The sequence below is a fragment of the Paramormyrops kingsleyae genome, chromosome 5 (assembly GCF_048594095.1).
Source record: "Paramormyrops kingsleyae isolate MSU_618 chromosome 5, PKINGS_0.4, whole genome shotgun sequence".
NCBI classification, from domain to species: domain Eukaryota; kingdom Metazoa; phylum Chordata; class Actinopteri; order Osteoglossiformes; family Mormyridae; genus Paramormyrops; species Paramormyrops kingsleyae.
The window spans coordinates 25550394-25571826 of NC_132801.1; the positions used below are offsets into that span (position 1 = coordinate 25550394).

Consider the following 21433-nt stretch of genomic DNA (forward strand, 5'->3'; position numbering starts at 1 on the left):
CCTCACTACTTTCTTTTCTTTTAACAAATGAAGGGGAAAAACAACGTGCATTACATGATTCAAATCAGAAATGACTTTCCCATCTTCTGTCACTGCAGTCGGACAGAAAGCAGACTTTCGCTGGCCACAATGTGGAAACAGTGCCAGGGTCTCGGTGACTTCGCTGCCGACCACAGAGGGCGTCACAAAAGCCATCGCAGCAGACATGTTGGCGCCGTCTGGAATGCAAGCTGGCATGACCCTCAAGCCCACAGAGCCATCGTCACTAGTGCGAAAGTCGTGTTGACTGTTCTCACAAACGCACGCTCTCCAACTAATGCACGAGTCTGGCTGAGATTGGGGCTCTGGCCAGAGATTTTAGCTCAGTAATCGTTTCAAATAAAACAGTCAAGGGTAATCGTCTACAATTGGCTTGAAGTCTAAAATTCCTCACAGCAAAGTTTACCCACAGTAAGTTTAAGCCGCAGTTTACCAACATCTGCTACCAAGGGTTATTTACTGATAGTTATAGTCCAATACTAAAATATTCATTTTTACGGCTGCCGTTCACATCTACAAAATGCATATTCCTGACTTTTCAGCTCAACTGTGATAATCGCTAAAATACAGGGGTGGACGATGTGACCAAAATGTTACAACACAATATTTTTGGTTAGGATCACGATCAACGATAGACATTTTTTTTTTTACAAGCCAACCAAATAGGAATGTATGTAGTTGTGTTAATTAACCATTCTATCCTCACAAGAAACAGTATAATGACAAACTTAAGGTATTAAATTACTTTACATGACTCATTATACCAAAAGCATTTTTATTAATAAAGTATTGAGTACACATTCACGTTTATATGAATGGTAAATTTGCAGAGTTTCCAAATATCACTAGATTGGTTCACATAGGATTTTGCAAATCCAAACCATTTCCACACAATCAAAGCAGAACCATTTTTTCGAACCAATTATTCCCTATCAGCCAAACTGCATACTGTATATTAGACAGCATTTATTGCATGGTGTGAGTGCAACATTTTTAGCTGTCCGATGGCATAGACAGATTTTTTTTTTTAACCAAGTTAGCTAAATATTAGAAAAGATCAAGTTTTTAGTTCAAGATCTAGTGACTAATTAAGATCCACTGAGACAGATAATGGGCAAAGAAGTGAGATATTCAGACAGCACTGAGATGTTTCTGCTGCCTGTAATAGCAGTGTTATGTACAGTAGTGCTGTATCGCGATAACTCTGAAACACTTATTGTGCACAGAATTGTAACCAGCCACGATTGATTATTATCATATCGCCCACCACTACTAAAATATTACTTTAAAACCACTGCTACGTGAAATATGATAAAGAAAAGCAGTTTTTGGGGTTTGCTGGCAGTTTGTACACTCCATGGAATACAGTGAAGAAATGAAATGCAAAATATACTGAAAATCTTTTTCTTACTGTTAAAAAAACTTTTAGTGAAACACACACAGGCTGTGTAATTATATCTTTGTGGGGACTCTCCATTCATTTCTATGGGGAAAACTCTAATCCCAACATGACGACCTTAACCCCTACCCAGCCCTAACCTTAACCATACGTAACCAAACAAAATGCGAGACTTTTGGCATTTTTACTTTTATGATTGTATTCACAGATCTTTGTGGACACCTGAAAAATCGTCCCCATAACGTAAAAAAATAAGAGGTTTTTATTACATTGTGGGGGACATTTGGTCACCAATCATGTTTCTCAAAACCAAAGAGGAAAATATGCCAAAGAGAGGGATTGCGGTCTGGAACTGACCCAAATGACAGCGATCGGTACCTTCTCAGTTGTACTCTGGCACTGCCTCAACGCAGATTATTTCTCCGTCATTGTATTCTAGAAATGTGTATCCCAGGAAGCACAGTACACAGTACAATGTGTACACCCAGGATGGGATGCCAGACAGACAGACACGCACATACTACAGGAAATATAAAGACGCCCGTCAGCCGGGCTGCATGTCTTTGGACTGTGGGAGTCCACTCCGAGTACCTGGAGAAAAGCTGTACACAGACTGCTAACTCCACACACACAGACCTAAGGTGGCATGGAGAGAACATGCTAACTCCACACACACAGACCTAAGGTGGCATGGAGAGAACATGCTAACTCTACACACACAGACCTAAGGTGGCATGGAGAGAACATGCTAACTCCACACACACAGACCTAAGGTGGCATGAAGACAACATGCTAACTCCACACACATGGCCCTAAGGTGGCATGGAGAGAACATGCCAACTCCACACACACAGACCTAAGGTGGCATGAAGACAACATGCTAACTCCACACACATGGCCCTAAGGTGGCATGGAGAGAACATGCCAACTCCACACACACAGACCTAAGGTGGCATGAAGACAACATGCTAACTCCACACACATGGCCCTAAGGTGGCATGGAGAGAACATGCCAACTCCACACACACAGACCTAAGGTGGCATGAAGACAACATGCTAACTCCACACACATGGCCCTAAGGTGGCATGGAGAGAATATGCCAACTCCACACACACAGACCTAAGGTGGCATGGAGACAACATGCTAACTCCACACACACAGACCTAAGGTGGCATGAAGACAACATGCTAACTCCACACACATGGCCCTTAGATTATTTGAACCTTTAGTGCACCGTGAACAACAGCAATACATTTGGCACACATTCATATGCAAGTAAGGCTAGAAGGCTAGAAAAACGTCTTTGGGAGGAAACGTGTCTCACAAGTAGCAGTGATTGCATTATCACAAACTCAATTCAACTTGTTATCTAATCAAACACAAACTGAAGTGCTATGTACCAGTTCAAATTTGAAGAATAAGAAAGAACCCTGAATATAATCATTAATTGTAGATATAATAAAAGCTCACAAAATCCTCATGGCTTATTTTATAATTTTCAGAAGGTTTAAAACAATTTGATTTTTTTTTTCACTTTACAGAATTCCACAGTACAGAATTAAAGAAAATGCTGGCAATTTTCAAGTCAATTTGGCCTGATTTTAAAAGATGGGACTTACAAGAACTGAACAGCCACTCAGACAGAAAATACAAATATGAAAGAGGGGGTGGCAGGCGACAGAATGAGTCAGGTTTGGAAAATCTCCGACAGTGGGCCACCGGCCGCTGCCCTCTGCTGTCTGCCCCGGGCGGAACCTCCGCCTGATTTTTTTCGCTCTGTCTGAAACTGTGCTGTTTCTCGGCCCCTGGCAGCCCACCCATACCTTAGTTCCTGACAAGCCTACGCCCCCTCCCTCCCCCCACCCCCTTAGAGGGAGCCTGTGAAACAGCTGATAAACAGGGCTGGGTCTCAGCGGCTCGCCGTCACACTGTTTTCCCTCGGACTGGAAGCCACAGCCCTGCCACGAGGCGCTTCCTGTTCTCACGGAGCACCTCTCTGCACTTCTGCAGCTGCTCTGCATGGAACCCTGCCTTCCACACCAATACGGGCTCCTCTGGCGTGCCAACAGGCAGCGGCAACGCCGGGTCTGCCACGGACCGCGGGCTACGGACGTGTGCCGGATGACAAAAGCGAGAGTCGCCAGACCTCCAGAGCGAATTCAAATTGTCCTGCCCTGGAAAGCATTCACCCATTCATGTTGGTCAACTGTGAGGCAGGTGGCATAGGGAATAAGGCAGGGGAACAGCCTGGACAACCTGCCAATTCACTGCAGGGCGGGCGCGAGCACACATACACACACACACACACACACACACACACACACACACTATGGGTAATTCAGGCATAATGCTTTTAGGTTTAAAACATAAATAAAGATGAGACAGTGTTGAGATGAGCTGGTTACTCACTGTTCGTCCCCCGCTTTCTTAATCCAGGCCACGTCGCACTGTTCGCAGATGCCTGGCATGTCCTGCAGGGGGCAGACAGACAGACATCAGGACTGAGATGCTCATGCCATGCATTCAGGATGAGATACTCTCACATGTGACGAGACCACTCGGGAGAGGGGTGCGCCTGCAGCGCCACCTACTAGGGGGCACAAGCAACAGCCATAAGCCCGAGTCAGCAGGACTTCATTGGCGCCTGTCACTACGGCAGTCTAACCTTATCTGCCCCCCCACGCATACCCTGCATCAAAAAGGCACCATAGTGTTGCTGGATGACTGATGGGGCTATTAACTTCATACTGTTCCCTAGTCAGCATGTACTGACAGGTACTGTAAGCACCTGTCAGACGTCTTTATTCAAACTTAAGGTACAGAAGTAAAAGCATTTGGTCACATTTTATCAAACTAGCATTATAAATTCATCTTCTTTGTTTTTATTTATATAGAAGATGTTTTTAAACAAAGCAATGTAGATTTTTGAGAAAGCAGGGTGTCAGTCAGTCCCTGGAACAATTGGGGCTTAAGGGCCTTGATCAGGGGCCCTAGAGTGACATCACTCTTCCAACCCTGAGATTTGAACCAACGACCTACAGATCACCTAACCTGCTGAGTCACACACCACGCTCGATATTTATTTAGGAATAAGTGCAACTAATTGACTTGATTATTAAGTTCATAATTAGTGTCCAATAAGTCACTCCTTTGTGCCTATAACAAGCTTTAATTAAGAGGAGAGCATCTTCACGCAATAAGCTCTGTATGGCTGTGGGGGGCGCTGTGCTTGGCGGCCCCTGACCTGTTGCCTTTGGGAGCTCTGCCGCAGCTCCTCGCGCAGCCGCTCGCACTCGGCCTTCAGCTCCTCCTCCCGCTGACAGGCGCCCTGGGCCTCGTGCCGTGCCCCCTCCAGCTCGGCCTCCAACCTCTGCAGCTTCATGTCAGTGAGGGTGTCCAGGCTGCGCGAGCTCTGCAGGGTCAGGGCCGGGCAGTCCAGCACTGTGGGCGTGGGAACACGTGCAAGGCGTCATGCCCATCCAGTGGAACCCCTACATCAGTGTTTCCCAACCCAGTCCTCAGGGACCCCAGACAGTCCACATTTTTTCTCCTTCCCAGCTTCCAACCAATCAAGAACTCAGAACACTTTGCATCGGTGTGTTGGGAGCCGGGAGAACACAAAAATATGGACTGGCTGGGTTCCGTGAGGACTGGGTTGGGAAACACTGGCGTACATGCTCATCAATCAGCTCTTTATCTCCCGGATTACTGGTTCACCTAGAAATAATGACCTCGGACAGCAAGCATCAGGCCTGCAGGAAACCCAGGCTGGGATAAAGATGCATGTGACACACAGCGGCGCTGGAAGCAGCAGGACTGAGAGTGATTCAGTTCCCCTTCTGAGCTGTTTCGTCAAAGATAAACATAGCGTTGGGTTAATTATCTTGCAGTGGCTCAGAGGCCTAAGAACGTTTAGAAATTTACAAACAAGAGGCCATTTTGCCAATCAAGCTTGTCTGGGGAGAACTCAACTAATAGCTCAGAGTTGTTAAAATCTTATCTATTGTTGATTTAAAGGAACTCAAGGTTTTAGCTTGCGCTACACTAACAGGAAGACTATTCCATACTCTACACGTTGTGTAAAGAAATGCTTTCTCAAATACAGTTTAAAATGTTCTCCCGCTAGTTTCCACCTATGGTCACAAGTTCTTGTATTTGAACTAATATTGAAGTAATTATTTGGTTGAACAGCATGCAGACCTGTTCGAATCCTATATACCTGGATCATGTCCCCCCTTAGTCTCCTTTGCTCGAAGCTGAACAGATTCAGCTCAGCTAACCTCTCCTCATAAGACATTCCTCTAAGAGCAGGAATCATTCTTGTAGCCCTATGTTGAACCCTTTCTAAGGCAGCAATGTCCTTTTTAAGGTATGGTGACCACCCATTCTAGGTGGGGTCTTACCAAGGAATTGTATAATCATAGCATTACCTCCCTTGACTTAAACTCCATACACCTAGAGATGTAACCCAACAACCTATTGGCCTTTTTTATTGCTTCCCCACACTAGCAAGAGTGGGACATGGAAGCATCAACATACACACCGAGATCTTTCTCATAATCAGCTACCTTTATTTCAGTAGAACCCATAAAATACCTGTACTTTATATTTCTCCTCCCTGCATGAATTACCTCACATCTGTCTAGAACAAATATATGAGGCGATGATTTTATGATTATTTCACCAAAATCTCCAACGTTATTAGCTGTTTATAGCTACTGATGATACAAAAGAACTTCATGTCTTCAATGTCTACTGGCGGAGTTTCTGCACCTTTGGCCACACGCACACACACAGCAGGTGTAACACCCTTAACCTCTAGAGCTGAGTAACCCAGGGCTGCCAACTCTCATGCATCTGGCACCACACTCATGGTTTCAGACTCTCACGCTCAAGCAAGAAATCTTATATATTATTCCATTATAAACCTAAAATTAGCTACATCAAAAACGTCGGGGCAGTTTACAGACTGTTGGGACAACATAAAAAGCTTTGCAGAGCAGATTCCAGGGGACAACGTAAAAAGCTTTGCAGAGCAGATTCCAGAGGACAATGTAAAAAGCTTTGCAGAGCAGTTTCCAGGGGACAATGTAAAAAGCTTTGCAGATCAGTTTCCAGGTGAGGTCATTTAACGTGGAGGGTGGCTTCCTTAGAACTTACATGAACGTAAATCGGCAGCTGTGCGCTTAAAACCGATCGAGACGATAAGGTGGGGCCGTTATGTGACGGTTGATTGTTATTTCACGATCATTGTTTCATGCAGGCTGTGAAATACCTGGGCTACAGTGTCACGACGGCTTTTCTGTGGTTGTTTTTTTTCAATCATTAGATTTTTCGTAAAACATCCGCGGCCCCGCACATGGGCTGCCAGCTGACCAGCTGACGGTGCGCCGCAGTCAACAGCCTGTTTCCACTCAGTGACGCAAATTAGCAGCGAATGATTGCTACAGCTCGTTTGCGTTTTTTCCCCTTCTCTGACTCCGGCATTCTTCTGTAATTTCTCTCTTTGGTGACGCACTGCAATAAAATGAACGGGCGTTTTTCAGCTGCCTCTCCCATGCTGGTGACTTGGCTTTGGGGGATGCAGCACTGGAGCGGATGTAGGCATCAGCAACGCACACGCGTGTGGAGTTATACCACAACCTGCACCGGTGCATTACCAACCTCAGTGAAATCCCTTTACCGGTATCAGAACGATCACAATATATAAACAATACAGATAATGCTGCTTCTTTTACTTCTAATTAAAAAAAATCTATCTGCAATACTGATATCGCAACTGTAGGGCCATAAATAGGCGATATGCACATTTTCGCATTATCGCCCTTAACCAGCTTGCTCAGCCGTGTTACCATTATGTTACTGAAGATCCTACTTTGAGGTATAACATTTCGCATGCTGTCGCTGTAGGAATGTGGTGAAACTGCAGAGCGAAAGCCTCTACTTGCCATCCGGACCCTTAATTGTTTGAAGAACGAAGGGTATCCCGTGAATGCATGCTGCCACCTAGTGGCCCGTGAGTCACCTTTCTCTGATTCTATTGTTCCATTTATATAAATCATTGTCATTCTCCCATCAGGTAATTACGGATTGAAGACGACCTGACGATCGATCGATGTACGAGCTTACCATAATTATTCTTACTGTTTATCATTAATATACCTACAAAAAAAACATGTGATTTAAGTAGAATGGCACTAGAAACATGATAAAGAAATGTGTAACAGTCGTCCATACATCCATCCATCCATGGGCATCGCCGCCATTAAATGTGAGGGGGACGTGTCCCCATCACATTTCATAATTATTCGTTTGGACCCCCCCACATTTAACATAAAATATTAGTTTTATGCCAGTGTGTCCCCACCACATTCAAAATGCTTCAGATGCCCCTGCATCCATCCATCCTCCAACCATGTATACTGGTTTGGGTTCCCAGTGAGCAGGAGCCTATGCCAGGCAGGGTACAGGGTACAAAGCGGTGACCACACACCGCAATTTGGTGATACCAGTTAATCTAACTGCATGTCTGAAGAAACAATTGCAGTAATAAGAATGATTACAATAATAATAATATACAAGTTACTGATCCCAGTTTCGGGACCGATGGGGATGTTGCTTAGCGGCGGTTCTGGTGCCACATGGCTTCCCCGACGCCTCGGCTGCTAACGTGCGGCTCCACACGGCACGTCGACTCCCAGCGAATCTGCGCTCGTGTTAATCGCTGCCTATACCGTGTGTGAAAGAAGCACTTGGCACCGGCCGCTGTGTAGCGGGGCACCCTCCGCTCATGACTAATGCCTCTGAGTGAGAAGTAGCTCGCTGCCTCCGCGCCCAGTAAGGTGGCCTCCTGAATGGGTCCAGTACATCGACAACCATGCAAAGCCACCATGAAAAAGGCCCATAAACTGAGTCACCTTTCACAAAAAGACAAATTTCAAATTCACAAAAAAAATGTGTATCCTTATATTTCTTTTGGACCGGTTCTGGAAGCCTGGTTGGATATTAGAACAAAGCAGGACAGCCAGTCCCTGGCTGAGAACCAGCTGACAATCGCAGGAATGCGGATCGTACAAAGGCTTTGGTGCCTCTCGGCCCTGAAGAGCATCCTTCCGTGATGCATCATGTTGCCTTCATGCAGAGAGATCGAGCGAGTGGGCGGAAAGTGATGGTACGGTGAACCGGACCGGTTCAGTGAGGACGACCACGCAGCGTGGATGGGATACAGGATGCTTCTGTGTGTGTGTTTCTGTGCGTCAGTGTGTATGTGAGCGCACACTGAGACCTACACAGTGCACCAGAGCCTCAAACCATCATTAAAGTACAGTACTTCAGAGTGTCTACATTGCAGCAGGATGAACAATAAAACCCTAAAGGCCCCAAGAGTGGACACTACCGTTGGAAAGTACTGGACACAAAGCAAAGGTAGCAGGGGTACTGGGTACAGGGCTCCCCCAGGCCAGCATGGGCAGGAGGTGAGCGAGAGACCGGAGCAGCAGCTGCACTCACTGTGAGAGATGGTGGGGTTGGCGTGCAGCTGCAGGTACTGCACATCCTTGCTGCGCAGCTGCGAGTTGAGCTTCTGCAGAGAACTGTCCCGCTGCCTGAGTGCCAATTCCAGGCCGCGGATTCGCTCCACGTGCTTCTCCACAAGCGTCGTCTGCAACACAGGTCAAGGCAGCGAGGCCAAATGACTAGAATGTCTTAGGACAAGCGTGGCGATCAAGAAGACTCAACTGAAAATCCAAATTTTACTTCTTGCCTGAAACATAGTTATAGTCTGTAATTACTTCTATACCAGTCATGTTCTTATTTTCCATGCTGGTATTGTCAATCACAAATCCATTCAGAACTGGACTTCAGCACTATAAACATATATTATACTTGAATATTAAGTACTGGGATTAGTTTTTAGTTGACTAGGTAGTAGGCAGTCAAAACCACAAATAGCATCATGGGATACATTCCAACAGCAAGTGGCCATGACGCTATTTTCTGAAAAGCGTACTGACAAGGGGCAGATGAACCACCAATAAAGCTCTATAAGAGCATGTTGACCATCGTTTACACCATCTTACAGTTTACCCTCATTTGGACTGGGGCAGCTTCAGGCTAAATCATTCACATGCTTGAGGAGAACCATAGAGGGTTGCTTGTCTCTAACCATCTTGTCAAGGTCTCTCTGCAGGTTGCTTTTCTCCATGTGGATTTTCTCGTAGGCCTGGATCACATCCTCCAGCTGCTCTTCACGCTCCTTACTCTTCTGGAGCTGTGAGCGCAGGAGGAAGGAGATTGTGAGAAGAAGGGGACTTGAGAGGAAGATCAGAGTGCACATGGGCATGGAAGAAAGGCACTGCTGGATTAAACCGATAAAAACATTTTGGGGTTAGAAACCAGTTATTTTAAGTGGGTAACACTGAAACTTAGTATCACTTCTCAAAAGTTCTAAACTTTGGCTCCCTGTGGTCTGATGTCACATCACATTGAGGCCAAGAGCAGTGCCAAACAACAAATGATGGTAGATTTCGACTATAATATCTGATATTAATGCACATGAACAGTAACGTAGCGCTGAGAATGGCAACCAGGAAGCAATTCTTCATTTGTAATTCAAGTAGAGATCTGGATTTTAAGGAAAAGCATGTTTGACATCTTTATCTTTAATGTTGGTGCTGCATGTGAAATATATTCTGCAGGGATTTTGAAAAGAAAATTATCAGTGACTTAAGCATCATGACTAAGCCCTCAGAAAGTGGGACTGGCTCAAAATATTGTGGTAGGAACTGAACTGTCAAAGGAGATTCAAGTGTATTGGCAGCTGAAGGTTATGTATAATGCCAATAAAATTAATTGACATTATGTTATGAAAAAATGACAAATGCCTAGAAGAATTAGACAGTAAGTGCTAGTGGAGGAGGAGGAGGGAAAAGTTTGGCGAGCGGCTAACGCATGGGCTGAGAAAGACTTTCAAAGAAGAAAAGGAGAAGAAACTAAGTGGCAGTGGCAGCAGAAAGTAGGAGCCGGTGATGCTAATCACCATAGTGGCCACTGCAACACGCTGCCGTCCATAGACCTGGGTAGCTGGTTGGAGCACTGTGAAAAGTGTATATCTGCTGGACTGCTTTTGAGGATTTTCATTCTTGTAGTGAAGCACCGAAGGTATGAATCATGACGCAGATCCTGGGAACGTATCCAGAGCTCTTTAACTGCTTCCCAAGACATGAGGCATCACATCCCTCTGATCTGGCAGCTTACAGGGACCTTCTGATGTACATCCTCCATTTTACCCCACCCCTTTCTAGCTTCTCCTTCTTCTGCCCTCCACCTCCCCCACCAGATTCTTCCATCCTTACCTCGTGGGTGAGGGTGTTGACTTTCTGTTGCAGGTTATCATTTTCCGATTGCAGCAGAGCAGTCTCCTTGGGCTCAAATGAGCAGTACGAGTTCCTGTCCTCTCCGAACTCGCTGATCATGGGGAACTGAAAAGAGACGCCAGCATGGCACAGGGGTAAGGTGACCTTGCAGTACGCTGGATTCCAGTTCCTCATTCATTTACGAGCACGTGAGAACCACTGGGCCACTGAAACCTAGTTACACCCTTCAAGATAAATTACATCCAGCCTACGGTGGCCATGACGAACGAAAATTGTAATGGCTACGGTCATTTAGCTAAACGTGGGACTCTGTCACGTGGCTGGATTCAAAACGCAATTGAGCAGGACAATTCCCAGCAGACATTATACCTCTTTACTTCAGCTTCGTCTTACCATTTACATCCCTTACATAACTCTTATTATAAGCCAGTCAAAACTGATTTGTTTTGTTCTCATTTTGATTAATTCTAACATGTTTTGCTTTTTATGTAAAAATGTTCCCGTGTTTTTTCACACGCTTCATTCTTTTCGGCGCGTATGAAAATGTCTGCCCTGGTGTGAGCACCTGCTCGGGAGTAGTGGCCGTTTGTAAGCATGGGCACATCTGCAAGGGTGTGACAGGTAAGTACACTGCTGCTGGTGCTGCTGGCTGAAGGTATCTGTCACTTCGGAGCCCCTAAAGCTTCTTGGTCACATGACCTGCCAGCCAGCCAATGAGCACACCTCATCTATTCTGAGGGCAAGTCAGCTTTGCAGCATTCAAACCTTATATCAGTATGTTAGGTGTAATATGTGGGAACTAATGATAACTTTTTATGACATGATAGTCATATTCAAACAATAAAGACTAAAAAACAGTAAGAAACATATCAAACTTACAAAAATTGAAAATGCGGAGAGTTGATGGTACTCAGAAATACACACACATAACACAACCAACATAATACAGTTTTATATAGGTAGTGCATTTCCCAAAACTTGTGCGTTTTGATATTTGTGCCCATCCACCTCGTCTAATACATTTTGTACTCTGTGTGTCTGTTGCCACTCTAGTTACATAACGTCTTCAAATCTTTTTTTGAACAAAAACATTACTGCTGTCCACCTTCTCACAGCCTGCTGATGTCCACGGTACATATCAATTTGGTTTTGGGCAACACCATGGTACTGACCCAGTTGCTGCTACATTAAACAATTCTCTCCTTTGATTGTGTCTCTTGTTCATGTACTTTTGTATTTGCATTTTCCCTTGCCTTTGGCACCATGAAAATCACCATATTCTCTTGACCTACAAAACCTTGTTGGTTTCAGCAGACAGCTGATGTACTGGTTCGGGTCTTAGAGTAAACTCAAATATTCTGTTTACTATGCACGCATGCATGGAGTGCCATAGGGTCCCCTGCTGAGTCCTTTGCTCATATCTCTGTCATGTATTATTGCAATGCATGGTAACAGCTTCCATTGCTGTCAGTGGCACACATTTCTTTTGTGTGTAAACACCTAGAGTTTCTGAGTTGGTCGCAATGGCTGCATCTCACAGTTTTTCTAAAAATGAAACTGTAATGAAAGATTTGTGTTACAATTAGCCTGGATCTCACATATGATGCTAACATTAGAAATATGCCCTGGGACTTTCTGCTACGGAATGCTGCCACCCGACCTTTTGGTGGTGCAGAGAAGACAGCCCATTCATAAATTCACAGGTAAATTACATGACCATAATATTAGCACCAAATGATTGAAAAGTAATGTAATACCAAATTTAGAATACAAAATTCTTCTAACCTTTAACAGTCTAAATGCATTAACAGCATAGCATCTTTGGTCCAACTTCATCCACAAAAGGCTTTTTGTACCAAGATATGGTAGTAGGGCAGCTTTTTATAGAATCACCCACCCGCTGTTCACTGATATCAAAACATTTTCTTACTCTAGTGGAAAACCCCCATTTAATAGAGTTGATAGATCTTGTCTTTAAACTTGAATGGAAAATAAATCCTGAGCACAAAGCGGTTAGTGTATTAAGAGAGTCCCACTGACAATGCATGTAGTCACTGCATGTAAATGTGCCCATGAACTTATGAGCAGATGAATCCGCCTCTCCAGCCTCACAGCTTTCTATTCTGCTTCCACAGCTTAATCCACCACAGATATTGTCCAATACATTGGACAAGCTCAGATTCTGCTTTTTAAAAATGAGCTATTCTTTCTGCTTGTCCGTTTACCAGCGTCAGACTACAGCAGCTGTACAACAGACATGCAGCAGCAGCATCCAGAGACAGGACTCAGAACCTCAGCTTGATCGATGTCAAAGATCGGGGTTTGATCTGATGAACCAAATGTGACATTTCCAGTGATTCAGAGCAGGTATAGGCAGACAGCTGAACGAGGCTTTGCGTGTTTGACGAGCTGAGAGGACAGCGTAAAGCCATGTGAAGGGAAAGGAATAATTAGTTTGTTATTGTTATCACGATTGTTATCTGTAAAACCGCTTTTATGTTTCTCACTTTACTGCATTGTCTGGATCTGCCAGAACCTCACTGAGGAAGCCCAGGTATGTGACTGTCAGGCTCTGCACTATGGTTAAACACTGAAGAGTTAGACATACAGTAAAGCGCTCCTCTTTTTCTCAAGATCCGAAGGTTCAGTCAATCCTACAAAAAGTCCCCTGTGACGTGCCACCCCCCTCCCCTACTCTGGGGGCGCTCACACGCTCTACCTTTATCTCATACAGCTTCAGCTTCCTCTTGATGCTGCTGTTTTCTCGTTCCAGGCCAGCGAGTCGAGTCTTGATGTCGTGGTAGGCAGTGATGAGGGCGAAGTGGGAGGCAGAGTAGATGTCATCGGGGATGGGGCTGGTGGGCCAACCCACCCCACAGACATCCTCCTTGAGTCCCTCGCCCCCGCCCAGGAGGCCCAGCTCTCCCCCGAACAAAGACTCCATCAGTGACCCTCAATCTGCAAAGCAAGACACAAACAGAAAACTGGAGGATCAGAGACCACTGTCGGGGTTGGGCAAAAAAGGGCATTACACTTAAATTCAAGTACATCCAGTGCAAAGAAAGTATTTCAATAGATATACTCTTCATTTCTGACTAACACATTCCACTGTTACCTAGGTAGTAAAACCATCTGGTAAATGATCTATTCTGCTAGTTTCTATTTTTATTAAAACGGTCATGTGAAATTTTTATCATACTCTCTATATATATCTTTTTCTATTTATAGAGCATTGGCGGAGGAAGGCACACAGAGTTTTGTTGTACATGTACAGGAAAGATATTCTATTCTCTGTAACTGGTCCCTTCGATTCCACTGGCATGCAAATATATTAGTTACTTCAGGCCTTGAAACAGTCCAACCAACACAAATGTGTCTCATTAAATGCATTAAAAGCTTATAGCTGTACCTGAGCAGGAACAAAACCCACCCGCTCCATCCCAGCCCCCACACAGCCATGCCACCAGTCCTCAGCGGGCTTGTGTATAACATGCAATACACACATTTACAGTGTGAGTTCCAGGAACAGAAGCCTGCCGGCCCCTGCGGACCTCTAAACTGCAGCCTGCGGGGTTCCACTTGCAAATCAGTGAAGGGCAAGCGGAGGCCCGTGGACTGCAGCGGATACGGCCTTAATATCAAGGCACAGGTGCATGTGTGAGCCAGCGAGGGTAGCAGAGCAGGAATCAACCTGCAAACTACTCCAGCACAGCACAGGGAACAGGGAGTCCCTGCTAAACACCCCCCCCCCCCCCCCCCACACACATACACAACACACTTTCACAAATGGCTCCCATGGGGAGGGTCACCACTGAAGATGAACAGATGATAGTAATGAGGAGTGGACAAGAGTAGCAGCAGCCGGGGGAACAAGGGCTACTGGGTGTTAGCATTGGCCATGTGGCGTGTTAGTGGGACCGCAAGCAGCCACAGGAAATGTGCTGCACTTCCAGGTTCTCCAAGCTTGACTGGCCGAATGCTTGCTGAGGCATGACTGTATTTTCACAATCCTTTACTGTGTTTTAGCCATGACTTTTAAACGTTGCAAATCATTACTCATATTACAATACAGTATAAAAGAATCCAGAGGCAACAAGGTTAAAGTCAGACATATGATGCAGAATTTAATGCGCAAATCTGTTAAATCGCGCTGGCTGTGGATCCTACATGACTCATAATATTCAGGTTTACGTTGATATGTTAACTTCTGAAGTTGCTCTGAACAACCCGCAGACATTTGCTGCCTTCGAACACAGCCAACTATGAATGTTCTTCAATTTATTACGGCCTCCAGGATAATCTGGGAATGGGCCACGCGAATTCGCACGCAGACTCAGGCAGGCGCACAGCCCAAAGATGCTGGTGGAAGGCTGCTGTTTGGGAGTTTAAGAGCAGGTATTAGAGTGGATGTAAGCTGTAGATTTGCAGACTTACCAGCCCATCTAATACATACAATAAGGTAGCCCAGACTCAGCCTTGGATACTGTCATCCCTCTATTCCTGCACCCATTCACCAGTGTTCAGGAACCTCTTATCTAGTTATGACTGATCTATCCTGAGAAGGAAAACTGTCCCTAACCCCCAGCATACAGATCACCCTGAGTACAAATTAGATAGATGTCCCATTCTGTTTTGTGTGTAATTATACCCTTGACCCTTTTTTAACATGTGTGGGGTTTTAAAACAAATGACACTTCACTTTATAATTACATTGTATGTGGACACATTCATTATTGCAATCCAAAATGTCTTAGTAGCCCATGGGAAAAATACAGCTATTATACAGCGCCCCCTGCCTTCACCTCACACTATCACTCCATTTTTCATTCAGTATCCTGGTTTTTATTTATATAATTTGGATTAATTTCTTTAGTAAATTGCGATAACTGAAAACATTTAACTTGAATTGCCCCTTTCTTCATTATGTAAATACCTGCAGGCTGCCCTTCAACAAGGGTAATTAGTAAATTGTCTCATGTAGTTAAGTACTAATCTTTTTTTTCATTTGAGACCTTCTGGCTTTATGTATGAACAAACCAATCAGAATGGTCCTGTATGATACACCAAGTATTCTTTAAAACAATGTACAAAACTTTCATTTTTTTGCTACAGGAAATGATTTATTGTACTTGTGTCCATTTAATAATCCCAATTGCAGTATCTCTATATCAACCAACATTTTATTTTGTTGTACTATCAGCTCTTCTTGTTTTCTGCTACTACTTACTCTGCTACAATTAAAAATAGATTATATATGAAAACTACACTAAACAAGTTTTGCATGCAGTTTTAATACAAGGAGAGAACAAAAGTCATTAAACATAAACATCTCACTAGCAAACCTCTTGGGACAAGGGCAGTTAAAAACAGAATCTAAGAGTGTGCTGGCCCACCTTTGCTCAGAGTCCTTGCTTCTATGAATTTATAGAAATGTTCTACCTGCTTCTGGTAGGTTCAGCTGTACTCCCAATTTGGAGTGCTACAATCCTTCATTTCTAAGAATACATAACAACAAAACAATAGAGTAAACAAACACATAACATAAAAGCAAAAATAACTACCGTATTGGCCCGAATATAAGACGCAGTTTTTGTTCTAAAAATACCTCTTAAAAAGGGGGGGGGGGTCGTCTTATATTCGCGGCTGTCTTATTCGTGTTTTGACTTAGCCTAAATGACTCGGCCACCGTCCCTCACAACAATGCCACAACACTGAATAATGAAGATGTCAAGAGGTTATCTTGAACAAAGTGGTTCGAAGGCTCGTCAAATTAACCAACATCTTAGACGGAGTTATGAGTTCAATTTCAAAATTATAGTAATGAATATTCCCGAGCTATATTCCCGTCAAATCTTTACTCTGTTGTTCTTTTTTTTAGAATGCTATTCATGTCACCAGGCAACAGAGTTTTCAGGAAATAAAGAGTTGAAGTGTCTTATTTAATAGCACTGCGCTAACACAGCTTATTCCATAGGCTATAGAAATTGACATATTGAACTTTTTTTTTTTTGTTCCAACAAATTGTAAAAGATCGTTATCAAATAAACAAGTTTTCTATATAAGACAAAATCTGGTCTTCAAAAAACTTTTTCCCAAAAATGAACTTGGAAAAGGTCACGGTGGGGTCGTCTTATATTCAGGTCGTCTTATATTCGGGCCAATACGGTAAATGTACATTTTTTTTTCTATGGGTATACCTCTAGATGTAATCAGAATATAGAGATTTGTTTGCCCATATTCAATATATTTTGCATGTGGGTGAATGTCAAAGTTTTCACAGACTGAAAAATGTCAGGTGGCACAGCCAAAAAATATTCTGTTTTACAGTTATTTTTTTTAAATGAATACCTTCATGAAGTTACCGTTTAAGTGTCTACAATACATCTGACATTGTTAATTCGTATTAGTTTTTTTGCGTTTATGACATTCATGATTAGTAGTAATATTAACTGTGCTTGCGCCACCTGCATTTTCAAGCTCATTTCAAACTGTACAAGCCCAACCATGAGCTGAAAATATTTTTAATACAGTACAATCCCGTTATGACGGACTCTGAGGGATCTGGCAAAACAGTCCGTTATATCCAAAATCCGTTATATCATGAGTTGCTGTTTGCCCAGAACACAACTACAGGACACAATTTACTCATGCCACACCCCAGCAGACACACTTGTGGTATAGATTATTATATTGTACATGTAGTAATCCAACTTTACCTGACTGTTGGAAGTATATATGGCCTATAAGTGGTTATACATGTACGATACAGAAGTAACCTTGACCTCATTGCTTACTGTATCCCTCCAGCCGCGAGCGTCGTCTGCCGACGCAGAGCGTGACTGATGATGGACAGCCACACAGACCAATCAGTGTTGCCTGCTGTTATGCCATGTCTATGTATAGAGTGTGACTATTAATAATCCTGACTACGTAGGCTACCTGCGCTGGATATCACCGGCACGCCTGGCGCCTTGTAGGCGGAGCCTGCATGTCCGTTATAGCCAAACAAAACTACAGGAAAAAGCGGCCCTGGGATCAAATTGTTTGTACGTTATAAGTAAAATTACGTTATATGCGAGTCCGCTATATCTGATGCTTTTTCTGCATGTTCTTAGAGGCGCACGGCCAGGACCAGCGGACCTCATCCTTTATAGACGATATTCCGTTATAAGCGAGTCCACTATAAGTATAACTGGATTATGTCCTTGTTCGAGAATGTTTCTCCAGTACGGTCTTTAATGTCATTTGCGTGTTTCCCTGTGTGAGATCCTGAATAAAGCACGTGTTCCTTGACTTCTTGGATCCCTGCTCGTGTTTCCCCGCTCCGTGCGACGAGACGGGAGCAGACTTGTTCACTCGCTTAAGTCACCATGGTAGCTCAGTGGCGATTCGTTGATGGAACAGAACTCCCACTTAAATGAGCCAGATTTGTCGAAATTAGTCAGACTTTCCCTTAATCCTGCTTCGTGAAACACCCCCCTACTTCATGCTGTGAAATGAGTTGCGTTGTGAATCTGCGGTCGATTACATTTTCTCAAGGACCCGGATGTGTGTCACACTAGATTGAAATTGAATTTGCTAACTGAATTTTTCGAGGTAGGATAAATGCTATTTCGAGTTACTGGAATTCAGATTCAAACTATTAAATTCAGATTCAGTTTTGTAATGTGGATAACTGCAGATTCAAATATACAAAATTCATATTCAGTTTCTAGTGGCACAGATATCAGCTCATATCTTGCATATCACCAGTGAATATCACTGAATGAAAAATTAAGCGCAGGTTTATTCCGGAGACACAAGATCCAACAATACCAACTGGGTGAATCCTAAATATTCCCTGGTAATAACTCTAATCCAACAGATTGGATTTAAGTGTTAAACAGGTTAAAATTTTAGCTCTCTAGATATGTGTTTAAGGGTTTCAGAGCCAAAAACTAAACCGAAGTTAAATTAATATATTTTCAATTAACGATTATGGTTTGCTTCCGCTAATTTTTTCAATGGTTTATCAGTTAGCGGTATCGAAATACAGTAGGCCTATAGCTTTACAGGTAGCGGATTAGCAGTTATCAAAGCTAAATTTTCGGTTAGCTAGCTGTGCCCATCACTGACTTAGGGCAGCGAAGTACTCCATGCGTTAACTTGATTATAGAAATGACTTTAAAATTAACACAACGCATTAAGGAGATACATTTCCCATAATAATTATTATTATTTATAATTTTCCCCCATATGACTTATAGACGCAAACATACACACAGACATACATATCCATCTCCAAAAGCCAGTTATGCAATGATGTGTCATAGTGAGCCTGGAGCTGATCCCAAGAAGCACAGGGCATGACGCAAGGGATGCAGACAGGATGGCCATCCACCGCAGGATAGTTTAATGGATAATGGTTAAGTGGTAATTTAAAGCTAAATTGCATGTTTTTGGACTGTTAGATAAAACCCATAAAAACTTGCTAACTCCACACACAAGCATACAGAAAACCAATCACTTTAATTGCACCTTACTAGTATCTATTGTTGCTGTGTCTGTTCAAGCAATATGGGTCCTCTAAATCAGACATCAGAACACAGACAGGTTAATGCTCACATCATCAGTTGCCGCATTCCATCGCCCTCATTGCATGTGTTTGCCCTGTAGGGGGGTGCTTCACAGAGGCTGTTTTGGACCAGGTTCTGGCAAAGCCACTGGGAACCCATTAACAGGGCTGTAGGGAAGAGCACCATCGATGCCAAGGCCGGGTGGAACAGTGCTGACACAATGTGTGCAACCCAAGTCTGAAAAGGCTGACCCAGCTGCCACGCAGACTCTTCCATGCTGTCCCCCATCTTACTTACTTGTTGTCACAGAAGCTCCTGACTGAGGAATGCTTTGAGAAAGACTATTCTGCCTATTTCCATTCCTAGGCCTGGGTATAGGTGTGTTCCTCACTAAGTACGGAAGGCGGTAAAGATAAGTAATCCCAGGGCAGGGTAAACCACTCAGATTAAGACCAGTGCTATACGCCCAATCACAATATACATACACCAAGAACTTGAGGTATAATCCCAATCACCAATGTTTTCTATTAATCACTTCCACTAAAAATCACTGCATCTTGTCCTACTTGATTGTCCTTGTATGTTGTACGTGTATTGCTTATATATTATATATTTTGTGTATTGTATGCATAATGTTTGTTCTTGCTTTCTATTCTGTTATTACTCTTTATTGTTCTTCATCATTATTTGGTATTTAAGTCTGCAGGGTGGTACGCAAGAAAGTATCTAATTATACTTGTATTTATACAAATGACAACAGAGCTTTAGAATCCTATTAAAACTGTGGCAGATTTTGGACCCCACATCCAGATTTCAGAACACGCCACCCAATGCCTGTATTGTTTTCTTGTGTGCATTTTTCCCTTCCCTGACTCCTGCTACCAAGTAAGGTTCCCTCCCAGTATCCAACGGTTCTGTTCACCATCCTGCTTGGAGTGCTGCCTGGAGTGTTCATTTTTGCAGTGTTGCTACCAGCATATTCCCTGCCACTCAAAATGAAAAAGCAGCATGGTCCACCTCAAAATCCACATGAAATGCATGTGCATTGGTGACCCATGTCTTGTTTGATCTGCTACATACATGGGTGCTGTGAAAGGGTGATGAGTACAGAGTTCTTCCTTCTGATATTCTACTGGGACCAACTTACAGGGTGTCATGCAGCCTCAGCACTTCCCTTTGGCCTTATTGCTAACCCTGACCTTGCCAGAGCACTGACCTTTGAGAAAATGAGGTCTGCACGTAAACACACCAGATTCTCGTCTGGATCAGCGCATGTCATTCTCAGCTACTGATAAAGATGCGGCAGAGTGATGACGGCCTTGTAATTTCCAAGGATGCCGACACCCATCACAAGTGAGCCGACAGCTTATAGCAGGGGAGGGGAGACAGAGATGGACGAGAATAATAAAGAACCATCCTAATAACCCCCCACCCCCCCCCCCAGGTACACAGTGGCAGAGAAAGCACTTATGTTCCCATCTAAGGGCCAAAGGAGGCTGGAGGACACCATCTGGAGGCCTGTTGAGGTCCATGTCAGCACCCAGCTGGGGGTGGTGGGCAGGGGGGCATGATGCAATGCAGTGGAATCTTTCTACAAAGTTTGCATGCTGAAACTACTAAGTGAAATTCAAGCTGAACTTCAAACAGAAATGTAAGAAAACATCTCAGTAGAAAACCTGATACTATTGGTAATACTGCTACTCTCCAAAAAGGTCTAGGGTGGACCAGAGAGGCATTCATTGTGACAGTGTTCTATTTTCAGTTTTAATTAAATCAGTCATTACTCAACTACAACATCTATGTCATTAAACCTTACAATAACATTTCCTCAATTCTCATATCTTTATCTTCTATGAACTGCAAGGAGATGCAATTTTTAATTTTATATGGATCCATAATTTGATCTGCTTTGATTTATAATTTGATCATACCTATATAATTATTTGCAATTGTATAATTGTTGCCATTGAATAATTAAAACACAGATACATGCAAAAATAGTTAGGTGAATTGCAGAAGCATGGATGTTCCACCAGACAAGCCTGCAGAACACAACAGAATCAGA

The 21433-nt window shown here is 43.6% G+C and overlaps 1 protein-coding gene and 1 long non-coding RNA gene across 8 annotated transcripts in view; one reads left to right on the top strand and one right to left on the bottom strand.

The window, feature by feature from the left end:
* Window positions 1-21433, bottom strand: part of LOC111845161 (TANK-binding kinase 1-binding protein 1) — an 81719-nt gene that overhangs the window by 33754 nt on the left and 26532 nt on the right. The window contains exons 1-8 of one of the 7 annotated variants that reach the window (XM_023814358.2): window positions 17596-17739; window positions 16207-16308; window positions 13533-13771; window positions 10793-10918; window positions 9604-9708; window positions 8949-9099; window positions 4684-4880; window positions 3849-3910 (exon numbers count right to left, since the gene is read on the bottom strand). In XM_023814358.2, coding sequence (XP_023670126.1) covers window positions 3849-3910; window positions 4684-4880; window positions 8949-9099; window positions 9604-9708; window positions 10793-10918; window positions 13533-13757 — 866 coding nt within the window. In that variant the 5' untranslated portion in view covers window positions 13758-13771; window positions 16207-16308; window positions 17596-17739. Of the gene's footprint in view, window positions 1-3848; window positions 3911-4683; window positions 4881-8948; window positions 9100-9603; window positions 9709-10792; window positions 10919-13532; window positions 13772-16206; window positions 16309-17529; window positions 17740-21433 lie in introns of those variants that run through there. The other 6 variants (XM_023814356.2, XM_023814355.2, XM_023814359.2 and 3 more) reach the window with 6 other exon arrangements.
* On the top strand, window positions 18382-20601 carry LOC111845164 (uncharacterized). The gene is made up of 3 exons (XR_002838561.2): window positions 18382-18409; window positions 19126-19217; window positions 19469-20601. It is a non-coding gene; the product is annotated as an uncharacterized lncRNA (long non-coding RNA).